The following is a 16,302-nucleotide window of genomic DNA, read 5'->3' as shown; positions in this document are numbered from 1 at the left end:
CGGTAGCTGTGGATTAAACCTGCACAACATTCATAAGGAATTTTGTACCATTCTTCCTTACCGAACTGCTTCAGCTCAGCCATATTCTCAGGATGCCTGGTGTAAACATCTCTCTTAAGGTCAATCCACAGCATCTCTATTAAGTTAAGGTCTGGGCACTGACTGGGCAACTCCAAAAGGTGGATTTTCTTTTTTTGAAGCCATTCTGTAGTGGATTTACTTCGATGTTTAAGATCATTGTCCTGCTGCATCACCCAACTTCTACTGAGCTTCAGCTGGCACACAGCCACCCTGACATTATCCTGTAGGATATCTTGATAAACTTGGGAATGCATTTTTCGCTCGATGATGGCAAACGGTCCAGGCCCTGAAGCAGCAAAGCAGCCCCAAATCATGATACTTCCTCCACCACACTTCACCACTGGGATGATGTGATTCTTCGTGGTGTCCAGTCATGTGCACCATGCCTGTTTAATGTTTTCCGAATAGTAGACTCATGAACAGAGATGTAAACCAGTTCCACTGATTCCTTCAGGTATTTAGCTGTCACTCAAAGGTTCTTTTTTTACCTCATTGAGCATTCTGCGGTGTGCCCTTTGAGTTATCTTGGCTGGACGGCCACTTCTAGGGAGAGTACCCACAGTACTAAATCGTCTCCATTTATAGACATTTTGTCTAACAGCTGAAAATCTATGCTCTTCGGGATAACTTTGTAACCCTTTCCAGCTTTATGTAATGCAACAATGTAGAGTGTAGAGTTTTGTAAGCTTTTATTCAGTCAGAAATCTTAGCTAAGTAAGCAAGATAAATAAATGAATGAATTACATTATGCATTGGTAATGAGTTTGTAAAGCATATTTATTCCAGAAATGTAATTGTAAATGTGAATTTTTGTTTCTTTGCATGTCACAGGATGCCTTGTATTAGGGTTAGGAAAACCAATAGAGGAGTTCCAGCTGATGTATTAGAATTGATATATATCCAAACATTAGAAATATATATATAAAAAAGTATATATTTCACTAAGTAAGGCACGATGCCTTATTTAGCATATTAAAAATGAGTGTTACAACTATCCAGGGGTATTACCGTGTTTCTGTATGAATTATATCTGGGAATGTATTCATACTGACCTACATAGTGTACTTTATTAACGGCCCAGAAGTGCATTCTGCATGAAATGCAGTACATACTCTGAAAGTATGCAAATTTTGCATCAGAGCCAATCATAACTTCCCTTTATACCACATGCTATAATATGATAAAGATATAAAAAGTTTTTGATAATACTTTAATCACAAATCTGATTTAAGTGTACTTGCAACTAGTTAACTTTAGTTAAAAGTTTAAGTTCACTTTTTGAAAAGAACACATTTTGAGGGACAACCTCACTTAATTTAAGGGAACCTTCCTCAAATATTTTAATTAAACGTAACTTTTAGGGTTTACAGTATACTTGTAAGGAAAAAGTCATGCAATTCCTACACTGAAAAAAATATTTTGTGGTTAAGTAAATACAACAGAAAAGATTAAAGGTGCATTCAGTAACTTTTGTCTTTGTGTCATCTTTGTGACACCGAGCGGCTTGGATGCAGCATAATTTAAAATCAATAATTTTCTGTTTGAGATGTAATTGTAGAAATGTAGTATTCACAGTCAGCCATGATTACTTAAATCAGTGAGTTAAAGTGTCAAATATCAGGACTGTTACTGAGATTAAACGAGTATTATTCGGCTGGTCATGTGATTCTAACATGGCAGCCCCCATGTGTGGACCCTCTCCATGTAGAATAAAACAGCTTTTATAAGGTTACTGATATGACTGGAGTCTTCATTTTAATGTGAGTGTTCATGATTTCCTATATGTATTGCAAAATTACAATTCATGACTTTGGGAGTTAAACTTTTTTAATGAGGAAAAAATTAATGTGTGCACCTTTAAGTATTCCAAATTGAATAAGCTAGTATAAGCGTGAACTTGAAATATTAAGTAAATTCTACATTCAAACATGTAAAAATTTATGCTCTAGCTTATGAGCAGTGTTGGGGTAATGTGATAAAAGTAACACGTGTTACGTAATCAGATTACTTTTTTGAGTAACGATTAAAGTAACGCAATATTTTCTATTTTAGACCATAATATCTGAGTTACTTTTTAAATAAAGTAACGCAAGGTTTTGTACACATCTACTGTCCCTGTATTGTGAGAAATCATGAGTAAAATTGTGCAAACTTCAGGGAGGAGACGTAGTGCATAATGGGCATTGTAGTTCTATAGAGTGTGAGGCCAGAGACTATTTAGCAGAGAGAGACGAGTCACTTCTATTTAAATGAATGGGAGAAATTGGAACGCCCAAACAAGAACCTCTAGCACCCAACAGTCAATGGATGTAGAAAAGAAGTCCTGCCTTGCAGGTAAAAGAGCCAATCATCTTTTAGATGCAGACATCGCTTGTCAATCAACTCGCAAAAGCGCATGCGCATTTTGTGTTTTAGGGTAATATGAGGTCAACATTCGGTTGAATGAAACACGGTTGATTCATGTGTTAATACACACTGGTTAAAAAACAGTAAACGTGTTTAGGCAGAGGGATTATGAGTCTAGTCTTCCACTGGCAAAGACATGATACATAGGGTGAAATACTCACTCAATTCACTGACTTATGCAGCCAAACTGCTCTGTGTAACAACTCCCCGTAACTGGGAGAATGGGATGAGAAAAGCTGACTCTGGATCAGTGGCTCCAAGCAACGTTCTACATCGACTGTGTACGCAGAGGAAATGTCTTCATTCTTGTTTTACATTCTTGTTTTATGATAAACAAGTAGTTTGATTCATGAAACAAACCGTTATTATGACATTTTGCATTAAAACGATTCCATTCAAGTTTGAAGTTGTGGCGTCTATACACACAATGTGGATCAACTCAAAACAAGTGTGCATTGAGATTACTTAAGTGAAAAATATTCATTTATTCATCAGACTTATTCCTTGAACATGTTAGGCTGGCATTCTCCACTGAATTTTATCCTGACTTTTGAAAAACATCTTAAATTGACGATATTGTTGATGGGCACAACACATAATGATGTAAATATATGATGCAGGTTCAAGTGTTGGACATTGCTGCTTTAGGTAAGACAATGTTTATGCTTTATTATTCATATTGGCTGCCATGTTGATGGAAAAACAAATCATGCATATTCATGTATTGATTCTTTATTATAAATATGACGTGAAGACCTACTTTCTAAATATCTGTTTGTTTACTATGTTGTTTTGACATGAGTGTTGTACAGTAGCTAGCATAGCAGAAGAAAAAGTGGCTGTGAGAAAAAGTAACGCAAATTAACGGAAAAGTAAAGTGACGCTTTACTTTCCATAAAAATAACTTTTTAACTGTTACTTTTTTAAGGAGTAACGCAATATTCTAATGAGTTACTTTTAAAAGTAACATTACCCAACTCTGCTTATGAGTAAATATTATTTATGTTTGTTATTTTTACAATGTGTCATCATGTATTAATCCTAAAGTAGAAAAACTTGTCATTCTTCCTGTTGGAGCTTTTTGAAGGTACTGAATTTACTCAAATGTTTATGTTAAATTTACTCACTCACTTTAATCAATATTATGTCATAAAGTTACATTGATTTTAATTTTGGTACGGTTACAATTTTAAACCATTACGATTTACTTAGAAAAACTGTGTGCAAAATCTTGTGAAATAAAAATTAACGAAATCTAACTAGTAATTTTTTTAAGTGTAGTCCATGTTACTTAAGCCAAATAATTATGTTTACTTGCATTTTTAAGTCAATCATTTTTGATGTTGTATTCAGGCCAAGCAATTAGATTTTAGAGTGTGACAGTCAATAGAAACAGAGCTGGTTTTATTCCTTTATTGTAGGGACAAAAAAATAAATAAAAAATTAACAACCACTTTTAACAACATTGTGTACAAATAAATGTTATGGTCCTTTGCAGATCATGGAAACAGACCTTTGAAACGATGTTTAAATATATAACATTCACATCAGTATGAAGCATGATATTTCCATTATGTCCTTGGAAGAGCTAAAGTCCCCAATTCTCCTGTGTGTACAGTGATTATTTTAGCTGCAAAGAAAAAAAATACCATCAAATTGGAAAAACAACATTTTTGAAGTCTAAATTAAAGTCAGTAAGTGATACTGTAAACATAGTGTAAATTACATTTCACAAGAAGAGACTCTTTCACATAACTATTGGACTGGAAAAGAAGCTTTATGACTCCCATTCATTAATACTTTACGATAAGGAACACACTGTGTTGACAAAACACTATATTAACAAATCCTGTACATATTTGCCTATTATATGATTATTCTATGTAAACTGGATTATGGAAATATATCCAGAGAAAACAGTGCTGTAAGTCAGACATTTCTGATCTGCTACTCCAGTGCCACTCTCTACTTGCCTTTACATAATACATGCGCATTACCATTAAATAAAATATTTACTGTCCCCTTGTCATAAAGATGCTCCTTTTAGATGTTCTACATTTCCTTTTATGCATTTTTTTGCATTTGTTTAATTCACACAATGACACTTTGAATGTTATCAGATTAGCCACGCTCACATAGTCCGAGTTTGGGAATGACAACTGCATTTACCTACAGCGGAGTCTCAAAATGTCCTTTTTCATACAACAGCTTACAGTAGCGTCAAGCCCATATTCTACTCTCACAATAGCCTGTAACACATGATGTAACCATAGTGACAGTGGCTAAAATATGGCGACTGACATTACAAAGGAAAGTGCATCAAGTCCTGAACATTTAAGAGTGTCAGTCTGGTTAACAGAATGTGGTTGTCACTCTCGTAAATAACCGAACTGTGTGTAAATGTGCCACATTTAGCATTCTAAAACAAGACTGAAAAACACATTCTGTGTCTGTGTGAATGTGGCCAATGACACCCTCATTCAACTGCAGCATAAAGAGACCATTAAAGCTTCAAGAGTTTTGTCCATGTCACACTGAGGTTCCAGTGGTGTTTTAGATAAAAAATAATGTTTATGAATATATAATACAAAATTAAAAAAAAGGAAGAAAGACAAAATGAAAGACATAAACGCAACAAATGGTGACTTGAGTTAAGCTTGGTTCACACTGTACGATTTTGGCCACGATTCTGTCGTCATTTTCGGTCGGACGGAATTTACGTCATAATAGAACAGCAGCAACAGCGTTCTGAATGGGAAAGGGTTTTTAAAAGTTGAACTATATGGCCATGATTTTGTCACCTGAGACTTATTTTGGGGATCATAAAAGATTTCTCTTTAATTACTTAGTCTGACATGTTTACCGACAGCTGATTAATTGACTTTGCAATGAATCTTAGCCTCCAATTAACTTTTAGCAATGTTGGAATTTTTTTGCGTTGAAGACCAGATGATGTAAAACTCAAATGAAATGCTATCGATTGGGATGATTGGGACAAAAATGTTGGCTACAAAATGTATCGTACAGTCTGACATAATGTTGCACAGTGTGCCATGGCTTTTACCCAAGATCTCACTGGGATCATACCACACAGTATGACAAGCAACAATCATAACTGACCATAAAAATCTTACAGTGTGCGCTCGACTTTACACAGATATGGGTAAAGAAAAATCAAAGAATGATGCTTTTGTGCAACTCTAACATACTACAGATCATCCTGGATTGGCACTGTGATTTACCAGTCGTTAAATACTAGGGATGGGCACAAGTAACCCAGTACTTGGGAAATGATCAATCTTTTTTTTTAATTTTTTTTTATTTCAAAACATTTCACACCAATTGAAATCCAATAACAACTGTATGCAAGTGCCAAAAAGGCAAGTTTCATTTTTAACATTACATATATTTTATTGTTTAAGTCATAATTTTGGGGGGTACCAATTGGCCAAACAGTAATTTCCTTACAAAAATCAAGAGTTCTGGACAACTTGCTGCAAACTTGACGCAAATTCGGCACTCATTATTTTCACATGTGAATGAGCTTTGCGGCAAAATAATGCGTGGCGATTTTGCAGCAAGTTTGTCAGAACTCTAGATTTTTTGTAAAAGTGTAAGTTATAGCGGTTACTTTTAGTCCAGAGCAGCAACAGCATTCTGAATGGAACAGTGTAAGAAGATGTGTTTTTAAAAGTGTAAATATTTTTAACTTGACACACACTCTTAATAATGTGGCACTCATGGTGCAAGATGCTGAAAAGCTTGCAGCAGTATGTGGCCAAAAACGTCCACATGATACATACAGTATGTATGTAAAACAATTTGTGCACAACTGGTGAATTGCACCCGGTAAAAGCGCTGTGTATTTGCACACACTGTCTGAGCTGGTTTAGCACTCGATTCACTAAAGGAATTATGCAGATCAGCCAACGGTGCAAATCCACCCACAAAATCCGTACTGAACGCAATTTGCATGCGCAATCCCTGATCTTGTGGGCCGGTTCTGAGTACCATATAGCGGAGAATGCAGCAGACCATCGCGATCTGACACACTCTGCTGGGACTGCACAGTATCACTCCACTACTGTGATCCAGACACCTGAATCATCTCTTTAACATGCCGAAAGAGTGCTTGACTACAATGTGCATCTGGATATATGTCAGGTTATACCACTGTTCTCCATCATTTGATCATTATTTCATTAATAACTGCTGCCACGATCAATAGAAAATGTACACAAACATCTCTTTAAAGTTTTCCTGGGCAGTAGTACCACAATGTTTATTGAGCTAGACAAACAGCATAGAGTTTTGTGAAAAAAGCGCAATCTTCAATGAGACGAATTTACATATAAAGGAGGCGTGTTTGTGACGTCTGCACCGATTGCAGCTGGTTAATGAATAAGATGCAGGTTTTTCATTTGAGATACCATGCGCAAAAGTGCCGCAACTTCTTTGTGAAGAATTTATTCGTGATTTATTTGTCCAGTACTTGAGCAGACAACATAAATGACCATCCCTATAAAGTAGTTGATTAGCAACCTGCTGTTAACGTTATACATGTTATTTTAAGGATCTTGAAGCAACCCTTCTCCCCAAGTCTGACAGTATAATAACATTGTCACAACCTATATGACAATGTTATAAATTGTGAAAGAAATTTAATTGTAACAACAAACTGTTGTTTTGGAAAATATTAGAGTCTCACTCTATAAATGACAGAATGACTAGTGTGAAATGTTACGCTACGGCATTTGTGGCAACAGAGAACGTGAGCGCAATGGCTGGAAATTGGCATCTCCGCTTCTTCCTGTGCTCCCGCAAACACCGGCATCTATGTCCTGGACCTCCGCCTCCAGCTCCTCGGGAAGTGCTGGAGCTCCAGGGTCCCCAGGTTTGGGCAGGCTTGATGATGTTGTGGAGGACACGTTCATGCTGCCAGTACCTCCACAGGGCGACAGAGCTTCATTCCCTCGGCCTGATCCATAGCGCAGGTTAATGGATCCTGTGGCGACAGAGGCAGACAGACTTCCTTCCCCATCAGGGTGATAACACATAGTGGAGTACTTGTCATAGTCATAGTCCATCTTGAAGAGGTCATTGGTGGCTCCTTTTGTGCAGGAGTATCCTGAGCTGACCGAGGACCCTGCTGCAATACATGAAAATATCATATAATTTCTAAGGATCTCTTACATGATAAGCGAAAAAACAAGAAACATTGATGTAAAGAAAGTCAATAAACCAATGTTAGATAATATTATAAAAAATGTTGTGAGTTTCACCCCACCAGGCAACTTCTGTCTCTGGACAATAGTCTCAAGACTCTGAGATCTTTAAGAGATGTTTCTGTTAAACAATATACGTTCTTCTTTACCTTTTAGAGCCTCCAGTCGTTCATTTTTCACACGCTGCACTTCATCTGTGATCTTTGCGATGATGAAGTTGAGCGTTTGGCCCCATTTAATAGACTCAATGAGCATGTCCAAACCGCGGGGGTTTTCTGCAAGGATGTCCAGCAGCTTGCTGGTGCGTTTCCCTCTTGTGGTCCTACAACTGATCTCCTCCGTGTCTTCTCTGGTCAGGATCTTCTTAGAGCGCAAGTAATCGAAGTGTCGCTCAGCAATTATTTTATCAACAAGGTATGGCCGCAACCTCTCTATGGCCTACAATTGCAAAGAAAAACCAAGGTGAAATACCTGCAGCCAACATAATATGTGCGTTTATCTACATTAAATATTTCATAATTCACAATTTCGTAATAATATTTCTACGCAACTAGCGGAATGAAAGGGAATTCCAAAAATAAGTCAATTTTTTAATTTTCTGAAGAAATAGTGAAAGGTGCTAGGGTGTTGTCAGGGAATGCTGTGTGGTAAGGTGTAGTGGTCAACGGATATGGGTTTTTCAATGGACGATGCCGATATCGATATCTAGAGAGCAGGATGGCTGATGGCCATTATAAATGATGATAAACATAATACATTTTAACAACAGCAAATCAGATGTAAGCTACATTTCTAAAATGAAGCCAACACTTATACTTTAAAAGATATCAACTTTATTTGGTAGATTTTGGAACTGACATGAGGGAAAGTTAACACTCTTTTTAATCAGCAAAGCAAACTCAATTATCGGCCGAAGCCAATAATCGTGAAACGGTCAAATATCGGCCGATTAATCGGCCTGGCCGATATATTGGTCTATCACTAGTAAGATGTTCTCTATGATATTCTGGGTGTTCCAAATATGGTTTGAGTCCCTCCTTTAACCACGTGCGACCCCACGTCCACATGCGTGGGCGTTATATTTTGGTTTCGAAACGATCCTTAAAATTAATTTAAACCAACCGAATACTGTTCATAAGACTTTAGACTGTCATTTAAGGGTTAAACTTCTGGGGCACAGAGTAAAGTGACACAACATCATGACGTTAATTTCCATAAATCGTTTGTACAGGCGCAGGCCAACAAAAGTGCCACTGGTAAGAAACCTCCTTTTTTTTGTTTTTTTTTTGTTTTTTTTTTTATAATTTGGAATGCCCAATTCCCAGTGCTCTAAGTCCTCGTGGCCACATTAAAGCGACCACAAGGAGGTTACCCCATGTGACTCTACCCTCCCTAGCAACCGGGCCAATTTGGTTGCTAAGGAGATCTGGCTGGAGTCACTCAGCACGCCCTGGATTCGAACTCGCGACTCCGGGGGTGGTAGTCAGCGTCTTTACTCGTTGAGCTACCCAGGCCCCAGTAAGAAACATCTTTAAGTTTTTTTCATTGAAACCTGTTTGGGTGTAAAGAGTAGCGTGTCTAGTTTCATTTTATATTCCACTTTAAAAAAGACATTATTCCCTCAAAAGTTGACAAAACATGTTAGTTACATGTTAGTTATATATTTAACTTTCAACATTAACACATCTGTGGGTCATTTTGCTTAATTGTATTTATTTTGCTATCACTGTACAACACGGTTCTATTCATTAACATTAGTAAATTCATTCCTATATTTACTGTGCATTTTCACTGTGCATTTTCACAGGGTTCATCCAAAAGCTGAATCATGTTGCTGTCAGAGGCTTTATATGGAGTTAGGATGAAAATAAGTTGCATTTAAAACTGTTCCGGACAGCACACAGTGCAGTGCAGACAGACAGCACACTAGAGGTTAAATCATTCATATGGAGCAAGGGAGCATCTTATAGCTTACTATGTAGCTAAGTGCATTCACTCCTAAAATCTGACCAAAAGTTCAGTTTCAGGCTGCAGATGATGTTCAGACCACACAACATGTTTGGCAGACATGGGGCAATGGTAATCAGTACATAGATTCAGAATTTTATAATGCTACATTTTATTTTATCATGGATGGCAGTGATTGGATGATGCTGGCCATTACTTTGAATCAGAATGATTTATGCAAATTTTTGATGTAATGCCTGTAACGTCTCAAAAACATGAATAACCAATAGTGCCCGACCAAAAATATTGGCCGATATTAGCCTTTCACCGATATATCGGTATTGGTGTTTATGTTTACCGATATGCGCAGATATGAAAACTTTTTTTCAGAACATATAATGCAGAAAACAATGCTTTAAAATTGGTGTCATAACGTAGTTGTCCAGCAGAGAGCGCTCTGACTCCACTGTTTACAGAGCTGAGCTGATGGTGGCTCTGCAGACAGGGTGGAGTTAAGCAGTGCAGAGTTAAGCGGTGTCTCCTCTGTAACTGTAATTGTAATTGTTAACTAGTTTGTGAAATACATACTGGAAAGTTAATAAACAATGACCCCATCATTTCCCTCTTCAATATAACTAATATAACGTTAACCCTGTCCCTGACAACCATGCCACTCATGTTTAGAGCCCAACTGATATGGGATTTTTGAGACAGATACCTATACCAATTTTAGAGGGGGAAAATTCACAGATTACCGATATGGTGGCCGATATAGTTAATTTCTGAGCTGGAATGAAAACAGACCTTTTCTATGTGGATTGTGCACCGATTTTTCACTGATATGACTATGCAAAGGTACTCAGAAGGCTGCAAATATTTTTATCAAAGAACATTTGACATTATTATTATACATTTTCAACAAATTCTAGAAATGGACACTGAGAAAATAAAGAATAAATAAAAATACAATAAATAGCTTTAAAAAACATCAGTACTGTATGTTCAGTATCAGTCAGTTGCTGACCATTTAAATAAAGAATAAATTAAAATACAATAAATAGCTTAATAAACATCAGTACTGTATGTTTAGTATCAGTCAGTTGCTGACCATTAAAATAAGAATAAATTAAAATACAATAAATAGCTTAATAAACATCAGTACTGTATGTTTAGTGTCAGTTGCTGACCATTTAAATAAATAAATTCAAATAAAATAAATAGCTAAATAAACATCAGTTCTGTTTAGTATCAGTCAAATGTGGACCATTAAAATAAAGAATAAATAAAAATAAAAATAAAACAAATGGCTAAATAAACATCAGTAGTACTGTTTAGTATCAGTCAAATGCTGGCTATTTTAATACTGCCAGTCAGTTAGGGGCAGATTGTTAAAAAAGAAGCGTTTACACCTGCTGAGTCAAGAGATAAACAGCGGCAGTGGTGTTACACCGTATTCTGCTATACAAGTTCAAGGGAAACTTTCAATGGTGGAAAACCAGACTTTTAAATATTATATTTTATAAATGCAATGACTGGAATTGTTCAGTTGAAGGGGGTACCAAACTGTGATTCCTAAACAAAACAGTTTGGTGAATACATGTTTACACATTAGCTTCCACTCAGCTGACAAGGGATGAAAGTAGCTACGTGGTTAGCTAGTTAGCTATAAGCTCGTTGTTACAGTGAGTAAAAGATGGACCAGCACTGCATCTCACCAAATAGGTAACAGCGTAGCGTGAAATCAACACTCACCACACACAATCCACCACCGCACCGTTGTCTGCTGAGCTGCAAAAAGATGCTCTGCTGTTTAACTTTCAATCTGCTACATTTCTTACTGCACTGACAAACTATAGCTGGCTAACAGCAAACAGACATGAGTGACGTGTTTGTCAGGGACAGGGTTAACGTTATATTAGTTATATTGAAAAGGGAAAATGATGGGGTCATTTTTTATTAACTTTCCAGTATGTATTTAACAAACTAGTTAGCAGCTTATGGAGAAGACACCGCTCAACTCTGCACCATTTAACACCGTTACAAATCAAAAAGGGAAATGGAAATGCACACAGCTCTGTGTATATAGGTCTATATGGGATTTTTTATTTCTTCTTCTCTTGTCTGCCAGGTGATAAGTCTGAATTGTAAATCATTAGTTTGGTTGCTTAGAAAAGTAATAGGCACCCCTCCTCAACAAACCAGATGATTTGAAGTATAATTTATGTCCACAGCACAAACTGTGCAGGACGAGTTACTTTAGTTTTTTAGACTCCTAGCCCTTAGCACCCTTAGGAAATTAAACATGGTTTTACTATAGTAATATTGTAGTAACCATGGTTTGTTGGGTGGAATCCATGGTTTTACAATAGGGTGGTCAGATGTCCCGTTTTTCCTGGGACAGTCCCGTATTTAAGCACTTTTTCTAGTGTCCCGACTTATTCTGAAAAAAAATCATGTTTTGTCCCGTATTTCCCCTCTCCTGAAATTTCTCTATCGTCTACGCGGCTTTCTCAGTCATGTGAGTATTCTAATCAAATGTAGCCAAGGATACAGCTTGTAAAACCAATAAAATCACACCGTGTTATTTGAAGTACATGATTGGATTAAACTATCCAATCACAATCCCCTTTCAATAGACATCCAGTTAGTGAATTGATTGAAATTCTAAAAAAATGTCAAGGAAGCGTGCATGTACATTTAATTAGGATCTTCAAAAAGAGTTTACATTTCTAAAAAAGGAGTCACAGACAGAGCCTAGTAAAGTGAGGTGTGAGATTTGTTGTGATCGCTTTTCCATCGCCCATGGAGGCCACACCGACATCGCGCATCAAGTTCATACAAAAAAGCATGTGGATGCGGCTAAAAGTAAGTGTGCCACACCAAGTCTTAGCGATTTTTTTGGTGAAGCAATGTTCAGAATCTGCATGCAAGTGAATCATTTTTGCTAATCATTCTGTTGTGCTCGGCCATAGTTTTGCACATTCATGTCCTGAGAAAAGTCTTGCAGGCCAGGCTGGAGGAATCATTCATACCCTCTGACATTAAAAAGCAGTTGTGTTCTCATTAATGAACGCAGTATGGACACCTGATAAATCTTGACGTTGTGTTACAGTCATGAAGGCAATGCTTTTCATACATCTTAATTTTGGACTGGACTGCTCTGCATTTTATGATAAACTCTTGTAAGACAAGCGCACACTGAGAGAAATTGCTGCCAGTGAAAAGTACAAGGTGACAACAGTTACAGTTACAGATGCAGCCTCTACTTCGCACTGATCTGTGCCTAGGTAAGGATACGTTAGTTTCATTTTTGCAGGGAGGGGGCTGTCCCATTTTCAACAAGCAGGAGTCTGGTCACACTATTTTACAATTAACAATGGTTTTACTTCAGTAATACTGTAGTATCCAGTAACAATGTTTTTGCAATAGTAAAATTGTAGTAACTGTAATAACTATCCTTTTTTGGTGGAAACCATGGTTCGAATACAGTACAGTAGTATCCATAGTAAACATGATTTTACTGTATTTTGTAATAATACAATACTGTATTATTTTGACTGTAGTAACCATGGTTAATTTTGTGTTTACTGTGGTTTTACTACAAATACCATGGTTAAACAATAATTACAGTAGTAAAACCATGGTTAATTTTGTGTTTACTGTGGTTTTACTACAAATACCATGATTAAACAATAGTTACAGTACTAAAACCAAGGTTAATTTAGTGTTTCTGTGGTTTTACTACAAATACAATGGTTAAAAAATAGTTACAGTAGTAAAACCATGGTTAATTTTGTGTTTACTGTGGTTTTACTACAAATACCATAGTTAAACAATAGTTACAGTAGTAAAACCATGGTTAATGTTGTGTTTCTGTGATTTAACTACAAATTCCATGGTAAAACAATAGTTACAGTAGTAAAACCATGGTTAATGTTGTGTTTCTGTGATTTAACTACAAATTCCATGGTAAAACAATAGTTACAGTAGTAAAACCATGGTTAATGTTGTGTTTCTGTGATTTAACTACAAATTCCATGGTAAAACAATAGTTACAGTAGTAAAACCATGGTTAATTTTGTGTTGACTGTGGTTTTACTATAAATACCATGATTAAACAATAGTTACAGTACTAAAACCAAGGTTAATTTAGTGTTTCTGTGGTTTTACTACAAATACCATGGTTAAACAATAGTTACAGTAGTAAAACCATGGTTAATTTTGTGTTTACTGTGGTTTTACTACAAATACCATAGTTAAACAATAGTTACAGTAGTAAAACCATGGTTAATGTTGTGTTTCTGTGATTTAACTACAAATTCCATGGTAAAACAATAGTTACAGTAGTAAAACCATGGTTAATGTTGTGTTTCTGTGATTTAACTACAAATTCCATGGTAAAACAATAGTTACAGTAGTAAAACCATGGTTAATGTTGTGTTTCTGTGATTTAACTACAAATTCCATGGTTAAACAACAGTTAAAGTAGTAAAACCATGGTTAATTTTGTGTTTACTGTGGTTTTACTACAAATACCATGGCAAAACAATAGTTACAGTAGTAAAACCATGGTTAATGTTGTGTTTCTGTGATTTAACTACAAATTCCATGGTTAAACAACAGTTAAAGTAGTAAAACCATGGTTAATTTTGTGTTTACTGTGGTTTTACTACAAATACAATGGTTAAAAAATAGTTACAGTAGTAAAACCATGGTTAATTTTGTGTTTACTGTGGTTTTACTACAAATACCATAGTTAAACAATAGTTACAGTAGTAAAACCATGGTTAATGTTGTGTTTCTGTGATTTAACTACAAATTCCATGGTAAAACAATAGTTACAGTAGTAAAACCATGGTTAATGTTGTGTTTCTGTGATTTAACTACAAATTCCATGGTAAAACAATAGTTACAGTAGTAAAACCATGGTTAATGTTGTGTTTCTGTGATTTAACTACAAATTCCATGGTAAAACAATAGTTACAGTAGTAAAACCATGGTTAATTTTGTGTTTCTGTGATTTAACTACAAATTCCATGGTTAAACAACAGTTAAAGTAGTAAAACCATGGTTAATTTTGTGTTTACTGTGGTTTTACTACAAATACCATGGCAAAACAATAGTTACAGTAGTAAAACCATGGTTAATTTTGTGTTTACTGTGGTTTTACTACAAATACCATGGCAAAACAATAGTTACAGTAGTAAAACCATGGTTAATGTTGTGTTTCTGTGATTTAACTACAAATACCATGGTTAAACAATAGTTACAGTAGTAAAACCATGGTTAATTTTGTGTTTCTGTGATTTTACTACAATTACCATGGTTAAACAATAGTTACAGTAGTAAAACCATGGTTAATTGTCATAAGGGCATGAGCAAGCGGGTCTTCCAAACACTCTCTTGCAGACGTTTGGACAAACAGTTTAATACCGTCCCAAACTCACCATTGGCAGAGATCCATCTTCAAGTTTTCTGATTGGCTGACAGATGCGGGCCGCGGTCACGTATTCTGTTTTAGCTATAATGTATCATAACTACTAGTTCAAATGTGCTCTTTAGACAACATTTTTGACATCATGAGCGCATTCTTTTCCGACTTCACATCAGTCTTTTACACTTAGGCGTGTTTTGAGCTCATCACTTCCCATTTGAAATCAATCACTCTCTTAATGTGTTTATCTGCCAAACTTCAGACATGATTCCATTCTAACGGCATCTCCGATTTGCTTTGTTTAGCGCACTTTCATACACATGATACTCACTTCCTTCTTTATTTCAGCCATTTCGTCCTCTGTCAGGTGAGTAGTATCCATCCTCAGTTTTGATCTGTTCTTCTTCCGATTATTCAGCGAGTTCCGGCAAAAATATAAGTATAAATGTTGTCTCAAAGAGGGGAAAACTATAAGAAATGACCGGTCTTTGATTAAACATGCGATGGCCAAGTGCTCAGTTGTAATTGAAACAAGTACAGGGGAACTACCGGGATCTCGAACTTCCTTATTGAATACATAGGCTCACTTACGTCATAACCCATTGTACTCGCTAATATCACCTACAGTGTAGTATTCTGTATTCATATAGGAAGTTTGTTTCACCACATCTCATTACTTACCTTTAGGATTTTTGAACGAAACGGTACATGAATATACGACAATATTCCACGTCAGAGTTGTTTACTTAATATATATGTTGTAATTTTCGGCATTGTGTTTTCAGGTGTTTCTGTCCCACAGTTATGGCATCAGTTTTTAAAAAGGTATTGTACTTGTTTATCAAGAAGACAACACTGTCAATGAAAAAACATGCTTGAGATGAAATATGACATATTGTTATGTTTGAAGAAAACAAAAAAACAATAAAGGTAAATATCACTCGTAAACAGAATATTTTTGTGTGTCCTTTCAAATCAAGTTATAATTTTGTTAAATTAGGCAAAAATACTATTTATGATACATTAAAGGTGCACTTCATAACGTTTGTCTTTGTGTCATCTTGAACTTACACTGACACCTAGCAGCTTGGATGCAGCACCATTTAAATTCAATAGATTTCAGTTTCAGATGTCATTGTAGAAATGTAGTATTCACAGTCAGACATGATTACTTTAATCAATGAGTGAAAGTGTCAAATAACAAGATGG

The 16,302-nt window shown here is 36.0% G+C and overlaps 1 protein-coding gene across 1 annotated transcript; it reads right to left on the bottom strand.

Moving 5' to 3' along the window:
• Nucleotides 1–6,950: 6,950 nt before the first annotated feature.
• On the bottom strand, nt 6,951–15,816 carry bcl10 (BCL10 immune signaling adaptor). Its single transcript, XM_051699578.1, has 3 exons — nt 15,425–15,816; nt 7,862–8,150; nt 6,951–7,636 (listed from the first exon to the last, which is right to left on the bottom strand). Exons 1-3 carry the CDS (start codon nt 15,473–15,475, stop codon nt 7,233–7,235), a joined length of 744 nt encoding a protein of 247 aa, XP_051555538.1. The 5' UTR covers nt 15,476–15,816; the 3' UTR covers nt 6,951–7,232.
• Nucleotides 15,817–16,302: the final 486 nt, after the last annotated feature.

This window comes from Myxocyprinus asiaticus, chromosome 6 (assembly GCF_019703515.2).
Source record: "Myxocyprinus asiaticus isolate MX2 ecotype Aquarium Trade chromosome 6, UBuf_Myxa_2, whole genome shotgun sequence".
In the NCBI taxonomy this organism is placed as follows: domain Eukaryota; kingdom Metazoa; phylum Chordata; class Actinopteri; order Cypriniformes; family Catostomidae; genus Myxocyprinus; species Myxocyprinus asiaticus.
The sequence above is the reverse complement of the archived record's forward strand: the minus strand, read 5'-3'. Positions and strand labels throughout refer to the sequence as shown.